The sequence below is a fragment of the Ricinus communis genome, chromosome 6 (assembly GCF_019578655.1).
Source record: "Ricinus communis isolate WT05 ecotype wild-type chromosome 6, ASM1957865v1, whole genome shotgun sequence".
Classification (NCBI taxonomy): domain Eukaryota; kingdom Viridiplantae; phylum Streptophyta; class Magnoliopsida; order Malpighiales; family Euphorbiaceae; genus Ricinus; species Ricinus communis.
The window spans coordinates 24,824,950-24,847,808 of record NC_063261.1 but is presented as its reverse complement, the minus strand read 5'-3'; the positions used below and the strand labels follow the sequence as shown (position 1 = coordinate 24,847,808).

At 32.2% G+C, this 22,859-nt stretch overlaps 2 protein-coding genes across 3 annotated transcripts; one reads left to right on the top strand and one right to left on the bottom strand.

The window, feature by feature from the left end:
- The first annotated feature begins 290 nt into the window (after positions 1-290).
- LOC8279083 (pullulanase 1, chloroplastic) lies at positions 291-14,194 on the top strand. 2 transcript variants are annotated; one of them, XM_002532734.4, is made up of 28 exons: positions 291-608; positions 697-841; positions 1,033-1,085; positions 1,259-1,367; positions 1,916-2,052; positions 2,146-2,345; positions 2,544-2,693; positions 2,888-2,948; positions 3,678-3,798; positions 4,090-4,180; positions 4,262-4,355; positions 4,606-4,701; positions 4,868-5,008; positions 5,279-5,329; positions 5,718-5,788; positions 5,960-6,052; positions 6,248-6,338; positions 7,568-7,639; positions 8,405-8,461; positions 9,084-9,152; positions 10,340-10,396; positions 10,540-10,614; positions 11,779-11,867; positions 12,055-12,132; positions 12,370-12,508; positions 13,228-13,337; positions 13,427-13,526; positions 13,833-14,194. In XM_002532734.4, exons 1-28 carry the CDS (start codon positions 369-371, stop codon positions 13,935-13,937), a joined length of 2,895 nt encoding a protein of 964 aa, XP_002532780.1. In that variant the 5' UTR covers positions 291-368; the 3' UTR covers positions 13,938-14,194. The 2 variants fall into 2 exon arrangements, with proteins under 2 accessions (XP_002532780.1, XP_048231440.1); XM_048375483.1 differs by lacking the exon at positions 291-608 and having other exon boundaries at positions 737-841; positions 1,033-1,068.
- A 3,413-nt stretch (positions 14,195-17,607) lies between these two features.
- LOC8279084 (PP2A regulatory subunit TAP46) lies at positions 17,608-22,198 on the bottom strand. Its single transcript, XM_048375484.1, has 9 exons — positions 21,881-22,198; positions 21,669-21,791; positions 21,427-21,513; positions 21,062-21,166; positions 20,802-20,963; positions 19,602-19,637; positions 19,427-19,498; positions 18,643-18,923; positions 17,608-18,158 (listed from the first exon to the last, which is right to left on the bottom strand). Exons 1-9 carry the CDS (start codon positions 21,959-21,961, stop codon positions 17,903-17,905), a joined length of 1,203 nt encoding a protein of 400 aa, XP_048231441.1. The 5' UTR covers positions 21,962-22,198; the 3' UTR covers positions 17,608-17,902.
- Positions 22,199-22,859: the final 661 nt, after the last annotated feature.

The following is a 22,859-nucleotide window of genomic DNA, read 5'->3' as shown; positions in this document are numbered from 1 at the left end:
TCCATAAAATACACCGTTTTGATTAAAAGCACACGTTGGTAAATATATTGCTGACATGTCTGTTTTTCTTTCAAGTTTTCACTATGGTGCCACATATGCACACTCAAGCCGGATTTTTCTTAAAACATGGAATCCCAAAATAGAAAACCATTTCGAAGATTGGTAATTGTTTTGCAAAGACTAATACATTTGGATAAATTAGAAAAATTGTTGAAAGTTCAGGGATTAAAAGGTCATTGGGCCAAATATAAAAGGTGTAATGAAAAGAAAATATATATAAAAGGTCCACTGGAGATGTGCAGGCAGAAAGATAATTGTGAAATCTGTTATTCTGTTCCAAAATCAAGCAGGAGACAGAGAAAGAGCAAATGTCTTTGCTGTTCTCCTTTCAAGCACTTCCACTTGTACCATCACTAACCATTACTGGTATTTCTTCTTCTTCTTTACCGTATGGTCTACCTCACCGTTTCAATCCAAAGCTAAACAACGATAATAGCCACCGGCAACTCCTCTATCGTTCTTCCAATCCCAAAACCTCTTTCAAATACCCAATTCGCTGCTCCTCCTCTTCAATGCCTCTGCAAGAACTCTCCACTTCTACTTCTCAGGTTAGTCACTTGAATTGGGTATATAAAATAATAAAGTTTTTACTTTTGAATGATTGATTTGGTTTATTAAAGATGGTGAGTTTTTCAGTTTCAGGATAGCTTGTTGTACTCAAGGGCTTTCTGGGTATCAAAAACTATAATTGCTTGGAATGTGGACGTTGGTGATAATGGTTCTTGCTTTTTATACGCTAGTGACACTGGTTCTTTATCTGTTTCTAATGCTGGCATTCAAGGTTTGAACTTTTCTACCTATTTGCTTGATCACTATGATATATGATATGGGTATTGTTCTATATTTGGAGACAACTTTTTTATGTTCACTGTTTTTGTATGACCTCATTCTCACTAAACAAATTCTGAGATAATAAATAGAAACAATCAAGTGACTGTTTTTAGTACTTCATGAGATTTTGGTTTTTTACAGGCCATGATGTTGAAGTTAAGCTGGAGAAATACAATGGTGGGCTTCCGGAGAATGTAATATAGTTTAGTCATTGTAAAACTAATGTTTTTAGATGCATTGCTAATAGCTGTTTTTCTGCGTTAACTGGTTGGTGCATATCATTCTTGATTTGACATTAAATTGCTTCTTAATGAGTTTTGACGGCCAGCTTATAATTGACTTGTTTTTTCAAACTTAATATTACTAGGTTGTTGTGAAGTTTCCACATATTCGGGATTACAGAGCTTTTAAAGCTCCACCTACTCTTGATGCAAAATCTCTTCTTAAATGCCAATTAGCAGTTGCATCATATGAGGGTAAGTGCTTTCTGGAACTTATTTGTTCTATGTAATATATGGTAATGCACACCTCTAGAACTATAGTTTCGCGAGAGCCATTGATAAATTAAATAATAAATGCCGTGGACATGCAACCACATAGGTGCATGTTTGAGTATCAAGAGTGCTCATTTCATCAGAACATGGTCAGGAGTAGGAAATTTCTAAAATTTTTTCCCCAAGACCCCTATTTGCAAGGTCCATGATTGAATTATCCATTGAATCAAATTGAATATATTATTATTTTAGTAACTTAATGTTCCCGTAACCAAATGAAACTGAATTCTCATTCGAGAGGTTATCCATAGATCAAATTGCTGAAGAAATATATCACTAACAGCGGTTGCTTTGTTGCTTATCAAGTCAGTCATGTATAAGCTGCATAGTGGCATGAGGATAAGTTGTTTCATATCAATACCTATTTTCTGGATATGCATATATGCCCCAATGTTATATGAATCTATGTTCATCATTCACAGTCACTCGGTTATTCTCACTGCTAATGTTCCTTGCTTCTGTTTAAACAGCTGATGGGAAATGTAGAAGTGCTACTGGTCTGCAGTTACCTGGTATTTTGGATGAATTATACTCATACGATGGTCCCCTTGGTGCACATTATTCCAAAAATGCTGTATCACTCCATCTTTGGGCTCCCACTGCTCAAGTATGTGAAATTTCATAACCAAAACACTCTCATTCTGCCTTCCTCTGGATGATTACAAATGATCTTTTCCCCCTTTTTTTTGCATCAAAATAGGCAGTTTTAGTGTACATTTATAAGGATTCCTTCAGCAAGGTTCCTCTAGAGATTCATCAGCTCAAGGAGGTTAATGGAGTTTGGAGCATTAAAGGACCAAAAGATTGGGAAGGTTGTTATTATGTGTATGAAGTTTCTGTCTATCATCCCAGCACCTTACGCATTGAAAAATGCTATGCGAATGATCCATATGCTAGAGGGTATGCTGGTTGTCTCAATTTGCCAACAATTCAATGAAAATAGTTAAGTTGTTACATACTCAGATTATTTGTAGCATTACTAATCATTATAACATGTTTACATTTGCACTATGATCCATTTATTCACTCAATTATTGAAACTTGTATGCATGCTGATGTAAGTCTTTCTGATTTCATTCTGGTTCTTTGTTGGTTCAGGCTCTCATCAGATGGGAAAAGGACATTATTAGTGAATCTCACTTCTGAATCTTTAAAACCTGAAGGATGGGATAATTTAGCCAAAGAAAAACCTAGTTTACTTTCTTTCTGCGATATCAGTCTCTATGAGTTGCATATAAGGGATTTTAGGTAAATATACTCTTGCTTTGTGTTGTAATTTTCTTGCTTTGACATATCTTAATTTTATATTAAAGAAAAGGATTACTAATGTAAGGCTATTTTGGAAGAAAAAATTACTTGAATTGCTTTTATTGTATTTAGTTTTCTATGCATTGGATTGTTGTAGCTTTGTGATTCCATTATTACTTTTTCTTCTATTGTAGTGCCAATGATCAGACTGTGCATCCTGACTTTCGGGGTGGTTATCTGGCCTTTACTTTTGAGGTAGTTCAGTTCTTTCTGTGATTACGATTGGAATCTAGTGCTTTTAGAAGAATATTTGCTAACTCCATTCAACAGATCCATTAAATGCTAGGATGAAAGAAACTTTTATTTTATTTTTTTTAATTTGCATTTCAAAGTATACTGAGTGGATAGCATTGTTACATCACAATAAAAATGATGGAAAATTTAATAGCAGCTGTTGTGTCATAGATGTCAAGATGCTGTTACTGTTTTGAGTGCACTGTGAAACCAAAAGGCTCAAACTCAAAGCCAAGGGTCACAAGACCCTTTTAGACACTTCTTGTTGGTGGCAGGGTTAGATCGTTAATCCTGTTGTTGTTTTTTGCTGCTTTTGAAGTAGATTGATATATGTTAAACAAAAATGATGATTTTTTATATGTAATTTATGAGTTTATGCTCATATTTTATCTTTAATGCGTAAAATTTAGTAAATTCTTTAATGTCTATTCATTTTACATGATTTGCAAGTCATATAAAAAAGATCAAACAGCTCTGATACTGTCTACAGCAGATTAATTATTGCTGCTACCACACATAACATTAGTGACTTCTCCTGACATATTAATTGGTAATTAAGATATTAAACCATGGTAGAAATAAGAGGGGATACAGTTTTACTCGTAAGTGTTTACAATTATGTTTCATAAATTATAAATACATGATATAAAAATGTACCATTTAGTTCTGATAAAAATATTATGCTTGAAGAATTCAGCAGGTGTACTTCATCTAAAGAAATTATCAAATGCTGGCATTACTCATGTTCATTTGTTGCCAACCTTTCAATTTGCTGGTGTTGATGATGTCAAGGAGAATTGGAAGTGTGTGGGTAAGCATAGTTTGTAGTTTAAAATTGAGTGATATACTCTGCTTTGGTCCAATGTAATTTAGTGATGCTCTTCTATGCTATTTCATTTTCTGGAAAGAGAATCTAAGAATTCTATATCACCTTTGTGAAGATTTTGTTACTCCCATTGGAATGTAATCTAGTAAACTATTGTTTCTTCCTTTTTTTTAATTGGTTTCGATGTCTATCCATTTCTGAAATAGGATATGCTTGGGTCAGTCACCTTGATAAGTCTTGTTATTGTGCTATTTATGACACTTGAGGCTTTTGCAGATAACAAGATGCTAGAAACTTTACTGCCAGATTCCATCGAACAACAAGCTCAGATCACGGCAGTCCAAGATAATGATGGGTATAACTGGGGGTATGTTACATGAACCAATATTGCGAGGATTATTGTGAATTAACGTCCACACAACATTTTACCGCTCTTCACCTTATGAAGGTATAATCCTGTTCTCTGGGGAGTCCCGAAAGGAAGTTATGCAAGTAATCCAAATGGTCCTTCTCGCACGATTCAGTTTAGGAAGATGGTTCAGGTATAGACTTGTTTTTCTTTATTACTTTTTTCTCCACTTTCAAATGAGTGTAAACAAATTGTATTTTCTCTATGATCATAAACATGGACCACAGTTTATTGATTTTGGATTTGAGTGTAAACGAATTTTATTTTCTGTATGATAATTAACATGGACCACAATTCTATTGATTTTGGAGCTGTAGATGGTCATCTCAGTTAATGCTTGAGAGTCTTCTCATAACTTATTCTCACCTGAATACTGATTGCAGGCACTTAATCGTATTGGTCTTCGTGTTGTTTTGGACGTTGTCTACAATCATTTGCATGGAAGTGGGCCTTTTGATGAGAATTCTGTTCTTGATAAGGTTTTGATTTGTTAATCATGTCCAATATTCTTTTCTAATTTCAAATGTTACTTTAGGTTGCAGTTTGGAACTTAATTTGTTTAGTTTCATTCTTGTCTAGTGAGTATAGTAACTATACTAAAAGGTGTTATCCCCAACTTTTGTTGCGACTTTGTGTTCTCTTCAGATTGTTCCAGGTTATTATTTGAGAAGGAACATTGATGGCATTATTGAAAATAGTACATGTGTGAATAACACTGCTAGCGAGCATTATATGGTTGAGCGCTTGATCATTGATGATCTTTTAAACTGGGCTGTTAACTATAAGGTACTTACTTGAAGCTTATTATTTTCTTACATAATATAGTTTAGTGAAGCAGCTTCCACACTCCTGTATCTTGAATGCTATGCTATACTTCTCATTTACAATTTATTATCAGAATCTTCTAAGTTTACATCGTAATGGTGCAAGGCAGAGCTTGGGAGATTTTAGGAATTTCTTGGTTTTGCTTTTATTTTTGGATTTTAATAGGTTCGTTCAAAATCTTTTAATAGGTGATGATTTTTCTTTTTCTTGTTTTCTTTTTTGTCTTCTCAGGTTGATGGATTCCGCTTTGACCTTATGGGTCATTTGATGAAAAGTACAATGGTATATGACTTTCATTGCATATCCATTTTTTTTTTTTTGAATTTTAATACACATTGACAAAATATTTGTTGGTTGAAGGCTAGGCTTATTAATATACATAGTTTTGTCATATGTAGCAAAGAAATATAGTTGCTAGCAATTTTTTTTTCCTGCTAGTGCATCACAGATCAAATGAGTTGGTCATGTAATTCCACTTGCAGTAGAAATAAGAAAGTAATAACTTAATTTTCTTTCATGAAGCATGAATCTTTTGACTTTCAAAATGATGCCATAAGCTGAAAACTAATATCAAGCATATCTGATGCTAACTTACAAGTGTTTAGGTATGGTGCTATCATACTAATGCACAAGAAGTATGCAACTAAATAATTTTTTTATTTGTGCATAGGTAAAAGCAAAAATTGCACTCCACAGCCTATCAGTGGAAAGAGATGGAGTTGATGGTTCAAGTTTGTATATGTAAGTTCAAAGTCATGAGACATATGGGTTTTATCATCACTATGCCGTAATTTCTCTAATTTATTTGTGTATTCTTTATCATGTTGGGGACAGGGTTTGGAAACATGGATGGGCACTTCTGATACATATATCTATATCCTAATTTGGCTAGCTTAACATTTTACTTTGTAGTTATGGTGAAGGTTGGGACTTTGGTGAAGTTGCGAAAAATGGTCGTGGGGTAAATGCTTCACAGTTCAATCTTTACGGGACTGGAATTGGGAGGTATTTATTTTTGTTATTATATTATTGGTGTCAAACACCAAAAATTTTGGATGGATTGAACAATTATACATCTATTTTCTTCATCAAGTTTGCTTTTATATGAATAAAAAATCAACTTGTCACTTGAGTCATTACTTGATTGATTATCTTTTCTGAAGTGCTTTGGTTTCCTAAAGTATTTAGAAACCTATTCAGTTTTAACGATCGAATTCGGGATGCAATGCTTGGTGGATCTCCATTTGGCCATCCTCTTCATCAAGGATTTGTGACTGGCCTAATGTTGCAGGTATCAATTTCTATGGCAACACACTTCTATCATGTTTATGCTACTGCTGGAGTTTCTGGAGGCTATATGCTCATTTTCTAGTTACTTTTTGCTCTTCTACCTACTTTCCATGAATATTGATCTCTCTATTTCTGGAAGATTTTATTGCACACCTCAAAGTGAAATGACTGAGTGCAGTAATGCATCATGGTTATAGTCCTGTTTTCAGGTGTTTGACTTTTCAGATTGTAGAACTAGCAAATATGGGCTATGAGTTCTAGGAGAAAATTAATTTCCTTTCCGCAGAATGTCTAGGTATTAGATTTGGAAACTAGTTATATGAGGGAAGGAGAATATCTGCCAGTCTTTCATTCCTAATAGGTTAGGCCCAGTGGTGGATGCAGAATTTTGATCAGTGAGGGCTAGTTAGAGGGGCGGGGTGGGGGCCAGTTGCTGGGGAGCAAAAAAGCCATCATTTGTCTAGAACTGTAAGTAGGAAATTTACAACTATTAACTATACAAGTCTTTTTTACCTTTTCAGATAATAGGGAAATATAAAGTTTTAGTGCTGGTATCTAACTACAGCCGACCCTCTTATATTTAATATTTAATAAATTAATAATCTCTATTAATTAATAAATTTTCGAGGAACCAATATCTCTTTAGATAATTGAACTGAAGAAATTAATAATTCTAATATTAAAAATTTTTAATCCACCGAATATTTTTATTATAAAAGGTCGACTGTGTTGGCATCCACATATATGTTTATTTCCATATAAAGTTTCTAAAAGTAAAAGTTCAATCGTGCTTTTTTTAAAGTATACAATATATCTAAGCTTATTCTTTACTATCAACATTCCAAATTCCAGAGGTTGTTCATATCTGTTATTAGTTACATGTTCACCCTTTTGTAGCATATAGCAGCGGCAAATTAAACAACATAAAAGATTTCTTTTAATTATATTAGCCTCCTTTTTTTTCTTTTCCTTGTTTTTGCAAGGATTTCTGCTGAGGAAATTGTCTCTATTAAGTTGGCTTGGATTGTACCATCTGTACTTCTGTTATCGTCCGATTCTTTTTCTCTGTTCCGATTTTTTTGCTAGGATTCTGCCGGGGCAATTGTCCCTGCTAAGTTGGCTTAAGAATGAACCATGTGTAGTTCTGTTATCTTTGCTATATATGCTGTTAGTGTTAATTGATATATATATATATATATATATATATTTTTTTTTTTTTTTCTTTTGTAGCCTAATGGTCATGACCATGGAGGAAAAGATGTTGAAGAACTCATGCTTACCACAGCAAAGGATCATATCCAGGTTAATCATTTTAATTGTCTCTCATATGCAATAATGTTGAATGCTTGAATGAATTAATGGTAATTAGATTCAGATATTGGCCTAAATGTCTATGTGGGAGCAAGATTCAGTTATTTGTCCTAATGATGTTAGTGTTACAGAAAATATGACCAGATTACAAGTAGAAAAAGGAAGCTATATTCTTTGATAACATTCAGACCTATTAATTGACATTGACAACTAGGCAAAGGTGGCCATCATTTTCACATTTCTGATATCAAGGTGTTAGTCCACAATTTCTCTTTGGTCCGGCATGTAATGAAGTGTTGATCTAGGTTTAATTTGATCACTGTACCCCTCAGGTGGCTTGAACTAGGCCCTTGCACCTTCTTTAGGAACAAAGGAGAAAGAAGAGCACGTTATCTGATTTGGTTCTACGGGACAGATTTTTCAGTTTTTGTATGAAGGCATGGATAATAATCAATTCACTGTTATTTGGTAGTCAAGACCAATAAAAATAAGAAGCAATTCTTTTAAAATCTTATTTTTTCCACTTCTAGAACCGTTCAACTTTGGATTATTAACAGAACATTTATTAGCAGTAAAGAGCAATACAGTAAAAAAGATTGCACTCATCCATAGAAGCTCCTTTTATTACTCAATAGTTTAGATTCTATGTTAAACTCATTCTTCCTTTCCAGATCCAGTGACTTTCATTTAGATAATCGTAAATTATGATCTCTATCTTTGCTTAAGGCTAATTTAACTGCTTCGACAATGCTCCAGGTTGGAATGGCTGCAAATTTGAGGGATTTCGTGCTAATCAACAGTGAAGGGAAAGAGGTTACATTGTCATTCTGGATCATGCATTATATTATGCTGTCTAGTATCTGATATTTGATGTTAGATTTGAAAGTACAGTTACATATTTTGTATGAAGACTGAATTATTTAGTTTGCTTCTACAAGTTTTGAAGTTATATGTATTTCTATTTTGACGTGTTTATCATTTCTATGGATAATGGGATTTTTCACTTAAATATTGGTTTGTTTGGGTGCCATGCCTTTTAACAAGTCACTTATGAGCATCCTTTGCGCACTGTCTTGGGGTTGTCAAGGACTTGCTTGTAGCTTGTGACCAATGTTCTTATCCTTTGCTAATTGGGTGAGGTCAACTGTCTTAAAGAGCACTAGTTGTTTAGCAATCTGAAGATTGCAACAAGCATCCATATGCATAAAACCTATTAGACTATCAACCGGGAAAATTTTGGCCCGCACACTCTTTTAATAGTGCAGGAAAGAAACACCTTTCTGCTTAATGGTATTTCATAATCAATGTCAGTGCAAATGCAAACATGCATACGTTTAGATTTACTGTATTTTTCTATCTTAAAATTCTGTTTGTTCAGATGTTTCTTTCCTTCGTTTGCATTTACACTGGATCTCCTTATTTTTGCTTTTTTCAGGTGAAAGGATCAGAAATAACAACTTACGGTGGAGAACCTGTTGCATATGCTCTATCTCCCACAGAAACAGTAAGGAGCTTAATTAGAATTTGATGGATGTCTTATCAATTTGAATTGTACACTTGTTATGTCTTTGGGAGCAATATCACATCTTGCATGAGTCAGTGTCATCTCTTAAGATGTCCCTATGGAGATTTTGGCCTTTATGTTGCTGCAGACTTGGCTCTTAGAAGCAGACACTCTGGGTAGAAGGGGATCAACTACAAGGAATTATGTATTAAATGTTTTTTGGGGTGAAATAATGCTATTCTTACAATGATAAACTGGTCCATTAGTTATATGAAGTGGTCGCAAATTTTTTGTTATAGGCCATTAAGTCCTACATCAGGATACTTTTGGCTTCCTTTGCACCACAGAAACTCGGTAACAAATTCTTAAGCATACATTCTTTGTCAAACAGAAAGTATATTCTTTTTAGCCATTTTTGTGATTTAATTAAATAAATAAATGTAGAACTGTAGTTACCAGTTACAAATTCTTTTTATGATCAAATAAAACTTCTGCATCAACAAATTGACAATACGCCATATACAACTTTCGATAACATTCAGCAATAAAATTATTTGAAACAAAAGGATATATAAACAAAATTATCTGAATCCATTATACATTTACTGTTAGTGTTTGGATCTTGTATGCAGTCACCGAGTCTTCTTTGCTTTTGCAAAATTACATGAAATATTCTTGCCATTTAACTGAGTAGACCTCCACTTATAATTGTTTCAATTCCAATGCTGTGTGAGTGATTGATGTTTTGGGCGCAAGGAATATTATTTAGTATGAGATAATATTCTCACTCATAATATTGATGATAAAACAGCAATGGAAATGTTCTGTGAGCATTGGTGGTTGGGCATTATTAAACCATATTTTTCTGCGCATGATTCTAGAGTGGAATTTTTTAAATGGGTTTGCAAAAGATGCTCATTGGCATGCAATGCTGTACCATTGTGCACATTTTAATTTAAAAGTTGTTCCAGTCTTAATCATGCTACAGCATATCCTATCAACACAGCCCTATGCAGAATTTCTCTGTTTTATTATTCCTCGATTCTTCATTATTATTACAAATATCTACCAGTATGATGATGGATAAATTTCGTTCAAATATTTGACCAGTCTATACTGAGACCATGTGTATAGATAAAAACAGGTTTCTCTAACATGCTGATTGATTTAATTTGTTGCTTTTCCAGATTAATTATGTTTCTGCTCATGACAATGAAACCCTATTTGATATAGTGAGCATGAAGGTATGTTTCATATGTTCTTCCGACAATCCAATATTTGTTCTAATAATGTTACATTTGCCACCTCTTCTCTGATTTAGCCCATTGCTTATGGACTGGATGATCTATGAGACAGAACTTTATCCTAACTCAGTACTTGCTTGTAGACTCCAATGGAAATTTCTGTGGATGAGAGATGCAGATTAAATCATTTGGCGACAAGTATAATTGCACTATCACAGGTCAGTTTGTGCCTTTCATTTAAAAATCATAAAGTCTTACTGTTTTCTACATCTTTTTTTTTTTTAAACTATAACTTCCTTAAAAACACCATTGGTGATAATTATGATTATTTAACTCCATTGATACTTAAATTAGTCATAGATGCACCTTGCTATTTTCCCTTCTCCTCCAGTCTTATGGGCACATCCTATGTGGCCCCAACTAGCTTAGGATCCTATTTTTTTGTTAAAATAGGAGTTTGTATTACCCTGTACTTTTTGCTGTTCTAAACTAATATAAATATCGCCTAAGCTATAATCTGTGTGTGGAAAAGCAATATTTTCTACGTGCAAGAACCTTGCAGTGCATTGAGGACTGAGACTCTAAGCATGTATATGACCTCTTGAGAGATAATACCATGTGTTTGATAATAGATCTCCATAAAGGCAATTTCACAATAATACCAAATCTCCATAAAGTCAATTTCACAAACCATGCTAACCCTTGTGTTCCTTTTTCTTTTCTTAAATTTTTTGGGCTTTGCATAACACTGGTCATAAAAGAAAAATTATCCTGGGAGAGGCTAGAAGTTCTCTTTTATTTTCATTTTTTTAATTTTCTTGACTTTTTGTGAGGGGAATGCTCCTACTGGATGATGATAGATTGTCTTGCATCTGTTATAACTTTTTTAAGGAAAAGAATCAATTATGACACTAATGTTTACCCATGCTATCACATTAGACCTTTATGTTTTTTCTGGGCCAAGTATGATCCAAGTCGTAAAAGATGGTTCTTTCAAACCCCTCCCTTGCAGTTGGCAGAATTTGGGTCCTTTTACAGTACAGTACCTAGCTTCTCTGAGACTTGCTTATAATCAGTCTAATAACAAAACATAATATAACCCAAAGTATCATATACCTGTAGTTTTTTTGCAAATCTCAAGAGCTTGACTCCCACAGTTTTAGTTGCTTTCTTAGATAGAGAGAGGAAGAAGGAAACAAGTAAACATGCAAGCACCTGTATGCTTACTTGATGAAATTGGAGACTGACCAACACTTTGGGTAGTACAGATTTTGGGGAATGAGCAAGCTATGCAACATGATTTAAATTGTTCCTTGTTACTGTTGCTTATTATTTAATCATTTGTAATGATCTGACATACTGAGTTTTTTCCCTGGTTGAAGGGCATACCATTTTTCCATGCTGGTGATGAGATGCTGCGTTCAAAATCACTTGATCGTGATTCATACAATTCTGGTGATTGGTTCAACAGGTATTCTAATGTTGAATTATTGTTACTTGGATTCATTATGACAATTATCATACCTTTGCTATTATACCATTAGAACTTAATAATAAGTCTATAGGAACTTCTAATCTTGTCTTTTATGATGTGGATACAGTACTGAATGCACAGAGCCCAATTTGCCCAATATTTATGTTCACTTGTAACTTTTCAGGCTAGACTTCTCTTACAATTCTAACAATTGGGCTGTTGGCCTTCCTCCACAGAAGAAAAATGAAAAGAACTGGCCACTGTATGCATTTCTTTTCCTTGTATCATTTTTCATATTTAATTTTAACACATTTGTCTTCTTTCCTTTTGTGTTTCTTTTAATCTACACACACACACACACACACACATTTGTTCTCTATATATACACCATACACAGGCCTTATAAATATGTATATAGTTAAATATCTTTATAACAGTTGATACAGAATTTTGATTGATAATCCGGACCTGTTGAGTTGTTATATTGTCTTCCGCTCAGAATAAAACCAAGATTGGCAGATCCATCCTTCAAGCCTCAAAAGCATCATATTGTTGCTGCCACTGAGAATTTCTTAGATGTATTGCAGATGCGATATTCTTCACCCCTTTTCCGTTTGACAACAGCTAATGCTATTCAGGTAAGAACTATCATTCATTTACAAATTACATGTTTAAATGATTCTTTTGAGGAAAAACCATTAAAAATCCCTTAAATATATTTAGGGGTCATTTGGCATGCGAGAAAATATGGTAGGAATGGAATAGAAATAGGTAATTCTCGTTGTTATTGTTTAGTTCGTCAAAAATCACTGTCGAAACCAAAATGAGATTTCCCCCATTAATGGGAATTGCCCATTCCTCCTTTCCCTTTAGGAAATAAATTTTCATTTCTATGAAATCAAGTCAAATCAATTATTATTTGTCAAACAAATGAAATAATAACTTGTTATTTAAATTATATTATTTTTGTATATATTTTGTGTACAATAATAACAAATTTAATATTATTAGTGTTAGTGATAAATGGAAATCTATTTTCATTTCATATAGAATCAAACAATATATAAAAGATAATCACTTGCATCCCCATTTTATCTATTCCCATTACTGACCTTGAACAAAACTGGTCCTTATTTTAGTTCTTTTTCGCAGTAAGCCTTTCTCTGGGAAAAAAAAAAGAATCTCTGAACTCTAAAATTATATGATATCAAGCCCTGTATGACTTAAGTTCTTTAGTTACTTTCTCCTAATACATTCTTCTGGTTTTCTCCCTACTTTTCTCCCATCTTTTAATAGCGCGTTAGAGATTTAGAATAATGAGGTGTTCATATTGCTAATGACACAAAATGACAATCAGGAACGGGTACGATTCCATAACACTGGTCCTTCATGGATCCCTGGTGTCATTGTAATGAGCATTGAAGATGGCCATGAAGGTTTCCCTGGGTTATCTCAACTGGATCCCATGTGAGTGAATGAATGCCTGCACGGTCTTGGCTTAGAATGCCAATGATGTAAATAGTATATTTTAACTCTTTGTTCTTACCGTGTTACAGTTACTCATACATTGTTGTTATTTTCAACACTCGTCCAACCAAGGTGTCATTTACCAGCCCTGCTCTGCGGGCAAGAACTTTTGAGCTACATCCTGTGCAGGTAATTGTTTTATCAGTAAACCTGCATATCAAATGATGATAACTTTTTTGGTTTCTATTAGAGTTGAGCAGGGAATAAGGCGAGGGTGGGACTTTGCTCTAGCTATTGCTAATATGTATACAGAGATGCCCCTTGTAAATATTAAATTGTAATGTGGGGAAAAGGGTGAAGTATTGCTTAGCATTTCCGGTTGAACTCACAGATGAAGCTACATGTCTTGAATCTACTTCCCACCGACCACACCGACACGATATATATTGATTTGGAGGTTCTAGCATTGTGTCATTTGTGGAAATCTTGGTGCAGGTTAAATCAGCTGATGAAGTTGTCAAGAACTCGAGGTACGAAGCATCCTCGGGGTGCTTCACTGTGCCCCCAATTACAACATCTGTCTTTGTCGAGCATAGATAAACTTAGTAAATTTTTGCCAGAAGATCTAGCACGTACAATGATCTTAAGAAATTATGTGGTAAGTTGCCTATGCTGGTTCTCATGCAAGGCTACTCTTCCCAGGGAAAGGTCGCACAACCACGGAGAAGATTCTCTAGGCACTAAGATGGATGTCTGAATGTAATATCTAAGAAAATTTTGTGAAGATTTGAGGAATAAGTTGCCAGATATGGCATTTGCATATGAAATTTGCCATCACATTTCTCACAATCATAAAATTTTGAGTTCACACCATTTTTTTATTTGACTGGATAAAATGATCCATACAGATTTGCATGCTCCAGCCTTTATATAGCAATTTCCAGAGTAATCAGTGTGTAGGGTTGCAAAACCATGGAAGCTGCTTGCTAGTTATTTGGAGTCCAATTATTTAAGATTAAAGGAAAAATACATTCAAGAAAAACAGTTAAAATTAAATGAAAAATATTTTAAAAAAAAAGTGTTGGTTGATTGCGGTTAAAGGACTACAGATCATTTTCTTGATATATGAATATTCTGTGATTTTAATTTTTCTTTATTTTACTATACAAATTAATATTTTTAGGATTGTATGATCTTATATTATATTTAATATTCATTTCTTAAATAACAAAATCATAATTAGTGATCTAATATACAGTTAACTATATTGAGCTCACAGTAAATAAAATTTAATATTTCTTAATGATATTAGACGTATTAAAAAAGAACAAAATAGAAGGTATTTCTTTGTTGGAAAAAGAAACCAAATTCCTTTTAACTGTAAAAGATAGTGAGAGGATATGGTTTACATTCTTTTTTTTTTTTTAATTTTAAATATGGTAATTTATTTTTATTTTCTGATTTTTTCTAACATGTTAACTGTATTTTTTTTAAAAAAAATAAGAGGATATGTGTTTTTACCTTTTTGTAAAATTAGTAAGTTTTGCCTAAAGTAATTCTGAAGGATTGTTATATTATGGACTCGTGTCCATGATTTATCATATACACGTGTGATATATTTTTGTGTTTATATTTTAAATGTTTGAGGCTATCTTACACTACACGGATACTATTTTTCTTTTACTTGTCTTATCTTTTTATTTTTTTACTAAATTATTATTAATAATTTATTATGATATTATTTATTTTAATTTTATAATTTCGGTATATTTCTTTTTGTTACAGTATTAAATTTATCTTGTAGTAATATACTAGTAATTTTATAATGAAATGTCATAATATTAAAATGAAGTTTTATACATGTATAAAATTTATTAACAATTTACTAAAAGAATTAAATTTGATCATATTTTAGCATATATTTATGTTTTAAATTATATTATGTCTTACTTGATGAAATTTTAATTTTAATTGTTTTTTACCATTATATAATAATATCTTAATTTTTAAAATTTAGTAATAATAATAATAATATAATAATATTATTATTATTATTATTATTAAAAGTGATAATATTATGTTTATAATTATAAATTACAAAACACAATCATAGGTTATCAAACACAAGTTCATCAGTAAAAACTGTAAACATCAATCATAAAACTACAAGTTTGTAGGTCAATATCAAGTTTATAAATTGTAAACTATAGATTTATTATACGTATATTTGAGGTTCATATATAATATCCCAAAAGTTCATAAAAAATATAGATTCATAGGTTAAAAAAAGAAGATTTATAATTTATAAATTATAAATTCATCACATACACCTAAAATTTATAGATTATAGTTTAGAGATTTATAATTTGAAAAACAGATATATATATTAACTGATGAATTTACAGTTCAAAAAATGATAAATCAATACCTTATATTTGATGAACCTATAAACAATACTTATTGATCTTGTTGCTTATAATTATACATAACAGTAAAAGTTTAATGAACCTATATTGTACTACCAATGAACTTACAATTTATGTTTAATAAATCTACAATTTATCACATATGAACAATGCATAATAGTAAAGATTTAATTTTATATAAAAGATAAATATAATATTTTATTAAAATAAAAATTATCCTTAATAGCCATTTAAAAAATATCCATAAAATGTTAAAATTTATAAATAAAAGTTATACTAAAAAATTTTATGCAAAATAAAATTTTATTTTTTTAATTTTTTTATTGATATTCACGATACTAAAATAATCAATAGAAGGATTAAACAAATACAAAGATTCAACTACTAATGTAATATTTTTCTTAGAGTAATTAATATAATTTTAATTAGAAGAATTAAAATAAATAACTCAACCATTAGAATATTTTTTTTCTCTTAAAAGTTAATATAAATATATATTTAATAAATCAAACAAATAATTATCTCTTGCATACTGAAAAATCAAATATATGTTGAGTTGCAAACATTACAAATAAGTAAAAAGAATGTCACTTTAGTTTGATTGCCAATATTATCCATAAAACTCATTGAGTTTTGGAGATGGGCACATAAAAGCATTATGTATTTGGATGGAGGATATAATTAGCCAATTCTGAAGCTCATGCAACGCCTTGCAATCTAATCTTTATTAATCAGTCGAAGCCTGCAAGTTTGGTTGGTTACATATTCGGGTTGTTACCTTATCTGAATATTCATTCAACTCATTGATGACTTTTGTGTTACTGTTAGCTCACTTTTATGGAACTCCTTTTTCACTCTCCAATAATTCATAACACATTTTGCTGTTTCTTATTATAATACTGGAAATTCAGTTTGTTTTTCACTTTTACAATCTATAAAATAAGATTTCAGCTCATTTTTATTTCGTATAAATTTTAGCAATTAAGATTTTGATAAAATCATTAATTTAAATATGAATAATGAATAGCTCACTTAAATATTTGCCCACAAATCTTTGGTACTATTAACTTTGGCTTGGGCCTTAGGGCAGGAGAACATAATGTTAAATAAAAAGACACAAGGAATTGTTGAATAAAGTTAATTATAAGGCGAAGAGCATTAATTATTTTAGGAAAAATAATAAAATACCTATATTTTATATATTTTTTAATTAAATTTATAGTCTTTTTTTTTATTTTCACTGTGTTAAAATATAAAAATCATAAAAAAATAATTTAACTTCTTTTAATATTAAGTTTTTATTCTTTTTTTAATTTTTCTAAAATAATTAATTAATAATTAAAGAACAACCAAAAAAATAATCATACCATAAATTAAAAAAAAAAAAAAATTAAAAAAACAATATTTTTAAAAAGAAATTTTTTATTTTATTTTAAGATATTTCTAAAAAATTCCCATTATTTTTAGTATGAATAGCTCCAGAAAGACTAAATATATCCAAGCTTAGAGCCTATACACAACTCTGAACTCGCGCCCCCTGCACTTTTCCAGCAAGGGTTCAAATTGTTTCAAGGTTGACTGGCAAATGTCAAGACCTGTAATCAGAATTCAATACTATAACACATGGTAAACAATAGGATAGCAGGTATTTTACTCAAACACTCTTTGAGGAAACTGGACGCAAAATCTTTCATGTTCTGTAAAACTTCTGAAGCAAACTCTTGAGCTTTTATCAGGGCCGGTGAGCAGTCATCAATTCGGTTTTGTCAGGGCCTTATAGAACCATTCTCACGCATTAATTCTCAGATGGTTTTAAAGTTGAAACAATGAACCAACAAGAAATATACAGAAAAGAAATTTTTTCTTTCATGCACGTCCTCAAGTGTACATGGTTATATCGGCCGCTGGATTAAGTGAACAGTAATAAAACAACAATTGAGTGCGCATCCAAAGGATATATGCAAAGAACCACAATAAAATACATGATAATATAATTAAACAAAAAATAAGGGAGATGACACTGACCCAAAATTTTGTAGAACCAACATCTGCAGCAAGGATCTAAGAGAATATATATGCCAAAAAAAAAAAACCAGTTTTGACTATGGCTCAAAGAAAACAGACACAACCTGCCATCTTTTAACCACAAGGGGTAAGCTTTTTATTACCAGCACCCCGAGGATTATCATCTTTCCAGTCATCCCACGCTCTTGCCTTCTGTACGGCGGCATCATCATCATTATCTTCGTCTTCTTCCTCCCCTGATTTTAGCCTCTGATCATCCTTGTACCATGCAGAGTTGGCTTCTGCCATGAGTTTAGCATTTCTCTCTTGCCAATTATTCATCATCTCCATTTCCCTTAACCCAGCTTCCTCTATACTCATGGTTGGCAACCTTCCACAGAACATTCATATAGCAAACAACGATGAGAAGCTTTTTTGAGGCAAAAAGGTTATACTTATCATTGTGTGAAGTATAAATGAAAATTCATTTAGAATTCTATCCCGTTAAATCCTTAGAAATTGGATATAATTTTACCAAATCCAATCAAATTTGATAAAATTTCCAAATGAATTATCAGATTACTTTTTTATTATAACAAAACTACCCTTTGATTCAAATACATTTTTCCTCTCTCAACCCTTTCTTCCTTTTATTATTCACCTCTTCTTTTTCTTTCTCTTTCTTATCTCTTCAGCTCTAAATCAATTCTTAAAATGATTCCACATTTATTACACATCACACTTGATAGAAGAATTCAATTGCATTCTATTAAATATTCATTTGTAAATAAAATGAAATTCCCTCCCAAGTGGAAAAGGGCAAAGCAATTACTAACTTGTCTAACAACATTCATTAATCACGCTAAGAAACTTACCTATGGGTAGGTTGGAAGACCTGTGCTACCATTCTTTCCCTCTCACTTGTTAGACTGCCACCTACAAGACTTGCTGGTCCAAATATCATTGGCTGGTGCTTATGGTCATGTGCCTGTGAAACCTGTGCTCTCCCTTCCAGAACATCTTGAGCAAAAGTAGCACAGGTGATTGGTGGTGCTGGCTTTGTGTATAGTGCTCGAGTAGCAGCACCACGATGCCAAGCTTCCGCGTTCTTGGTTCGATCATCAAGAACAGCCTGAGAAAATTCTTTATCCCCTTCCTGAAATGTGAAGCAAATTTTAAAATCACTGCTGACATGATAAAATATCATTAGGAACAGCTGATTCAAGAAGGCTTGAAAATTAGATATTGAAGTTCTGCAATGAGACTAGATGTAACTGATAATAAAATTTCATACTTCAAGCAACTCCAGCTTTGACCCTGTCAACATAGCATCAGGAAAACCTTAACTTCAGATATCATAGACTTGGAGGACATTATTCAGCTGAAGGTGTGAATATACTTAACCATGAAAATCAGTGATGATTCACAATCAAGAGTGGTTCAAACTCACAGTGCCATTTAATATCCAAGTAGAGTTCTCTTCAGTGGAATGATAATATTAGATAAAGACTGCCTTTTGAATGTCTTTTAGTTCTTGAACAATAACTGGATCAGGCTGTGTTTGACCAAGCTTATGGACTTGTTTCCTAACTTATTCCAAATAAAGACAATCCATAAAACAAATACATAGATTCTACTAGCTGTTAAGCATGGAAATACCTTTAGTTGTCTTTCTTTTACAGCAGAAAGCATTTCTTCCTCCCTCTTTAGCAGTTCGAGCAAATCAAATGCCTATAATATGGTCACATTGCAATTAGTGGTGTAAGGATGAAAAATGATATTAATAGGTCTAAAGAAATTGTATATGGCATATTAAATGGAAATGTAAGACTACCTTACAAATGGCCAATGAGATGGTAGTGAGCCAAGCCTGCAAAAGGGAGAGACAAAAGGAAGTAATTTAATTTCAGCAAGACCGAAAGTTCTCACAAACCATAGAAGTTAAAGGACTAGCCATCTGCTTATTACAAAGTGCACAAGTATTAACTCCTTTTTATCCAGCCAAATATTACTAGCATATGAGATGTTAGCACATAGAATAGGTTCTTTCAAATTAGAAACCAAAATACTATGCATTGAATAAGAAAAAAGATTATGAAGAACCATCTCAATATAGATGCAAAATCAAAATGATCACCCTTGTGAAAACCAAAACTTTAAGTCACATTCCATAAAAAAGGTGAAATAGAAATTACAGAGCTATGCAGGTCATTAATTAGATTCAAGCAAAAAGTAATTTCTTGGCATTAAGATGGATTTTTTGATGATCTCAGAGTGCATTAATCAATACTTAAAAGTTTACTACTAAATTATGTCAAGAAATTAGCATGACACTAATTCATGCATTTTAATTCAATTTTGATAAGATATATACCCAGCCAATAGTCAAAAAAAGGGAAAAAAAGAAGAAGAAGAAGAAAACAGAAGATGAATTAGCTACATTGCCAATTTCCCAAGCAATGTTGGGATAAAAATATAATCAGAAAAGTAGGCACAGATTGAGAATCTGTTCAAGGCTTGTGGCCATGATACACCTCCAATCAGTTCCATTATCCATGTCCAGTGGACTCAATCACCAGGAGTCTGTCCAAGAATTTCAATGAGACATCGATTCAGGAGTCTCAAAAGAGAATTCCCCCTGATTAACCAGAAAATCAGGGTTACAAGGGCGGGATGTCACTTGTTTCAGTCCTCTACGAACGAACAAGGTAATCAAGAGTTGGTTAAACATCCTATGTCAGAAGCTGATATACCTAATGGTATGCATAGTGAGTTTGGTTTCATCGACATTCTAAAACTAAATCATAGTTTTTATTTCGATTTCTCACCCAAAGTAGTAGATGGTATTACTTTTTCTTTTCCAAAGACATGTAATTTGGTCTTTTGTGGTAATTTATTTAGAAAGATCTAGTTGACCTGATCTTTTGAGGTGGAGGAGGGAAAAAAGGCAATTTGTGAAATGATCTTCAAAATTGAAAACATCGTCATCACAGCCCTTAAGCTTCATAAAGATACCATATAGATAACAACCAACCTCCCTTTCTTCTTCTCCATCATCATCCAACACATCTTCCTCTCCAGCCTCAACTGGAGTTGACAAAGCAGTTGCTCTATTTGAACGACCTCGCCGCTCTTTCCGCTCCTTTATTTCAAGAAGCTTCGCTTGCGCAGCTCTTTGACGATTGAACCGGGCAATCTACATCCAATCATATATAAAACCATATATCACCACAGGCACTCAACAACCTTGCAGAACTGCAGCGCAATAAACACAAAAAAAGAGTTTAAAGCTACCTTTTGGGCCCTTCTTTCCGCAAAAGAATTTGAGCCCCCTTGAGAGGATGCTTGCAGCTCTTCTTGTGGTACAAGTTCCATTGCCTCACAAAAAGAAAGGAATTCCTACAACACGTTTTAACTATCATTAATATCAGTTAATATAATGACAAAAATCATTATAGTGTGTTCGGAAAGTCTAGAAAATACAAGAACTGCACTATGCTTAATCCATTTACATATTTGGAAACCTCGCTTTCTTATGAAAGAAATGAAATAATGACAAAAGCAACACGATTTTTGCAAAAGTTCATTTTTCAAGTACATTCCTGCACATGATTTTTGAAATAATGCATAAATCAACCAAAATAACATGAAGTACTCACCTTTAGCTTAGCCTGTGAAGCCTTAAGAATTTGAATCCTATCATCTTGTGCAATTTTTTCAGTGAGCTCAGCAAGATAATACGGTACCTACAGTGCAACAGAATAATGAATATAGAATTAATTACTATAAGTATTACCTTATAAAAGAAAGCCATTAGACAATATAAATTTAACAAAGTTCAAATTTTTACACAGTTAATAACTTGAAAATACATAAACATAAAAAGAAAAAAAAAACTTACCAGAGTATATTTAAGATTAGAGGTGCTAATATCATCTTTAGTTTCATTGACAGAGAATAGCCCTAACTTGTTTATCATTTCCTCACATTTATGAAGTGCCTCGCATCCCTTTTTAACCATTTCCTATGTAAAAAAAGAAAAAAGAAAATCAGAAATCAATATTTAAGAAAAGAAAAGAGGAACACCGTAATTAAAGTTGAAAAGGAACGTACTTGATCAGCACCGGACTCTGTAGCGGCTGCATGGATCTTGTGTGCCTGCTCGAAGAGAGCTGGAAGAGGCAAGTCCTCCATTTCGAGAAAACCCTAGATTTAAAATTCAAATTGAGTTCAATTTTAAGAATTGAATTGCTGGGATTTGAATTTGGACGGAAGTGACGAAGGTAGAACTGGAATTGGAGAAAAGAAGAGTTGCTGCTATTTTGTTTTTGGTTAAATTCTTTTAGAAAACAAGGTTGTTTCAGAAAAGGAAGGAGTTGAAGACGAGATTGATAATTTTATACGATGGAGATTAGCATTCGGTGCGGATATCTTTATTGTTTTAGTACGATGAATAAAATGTCATTATGTAATGTAATAAAAATTTACGTTGGGGTAATTGTTATATGCTCTTGCGTTTTCTTTTTATTATATTATTTATCTTTTAATATTTAAATTTATTTTTTAATTTATTCTAAAATATTAAAACTGGCTTACTCTTTTTCTATTTCTTTATACGTACATATCTAGATTTAATTTAGAATATGTCGGCCAAGATTTTTACGAGTGGTAAAACACTCTCTCAAGAATTTTATTGTAATTGCATATTTAAAATTCGAACTCGATATTTTAATTAAGTTAGAAAAAAATATTATTCTTTTTTTTTTAATAATTCTTCACAAAGTCCAAAAATTTAGTGTTGGGTTTTTGTTAATTTTAATGGAGGCTACCACCAGAGTCCATGTTCCTATTTTTATATTTGTTTTCTATTTTTATGTTTTAGTTTTCTTGTTATATGTGATATTTGGATCTATTATATTTTTTGCTATTTTTATATTATATTTTTTATATTATTTTTAGTAGAGATTTATGAGTCTTATTTTATGAAAATTTTGTTAGTCCCATCGTCTATGGATATTCTTTTAATTTTTTTTTTTGAAAATAATAAAAAGATTATTAATAAAATTTCTACAGTCGTACTCATTCAAAGACC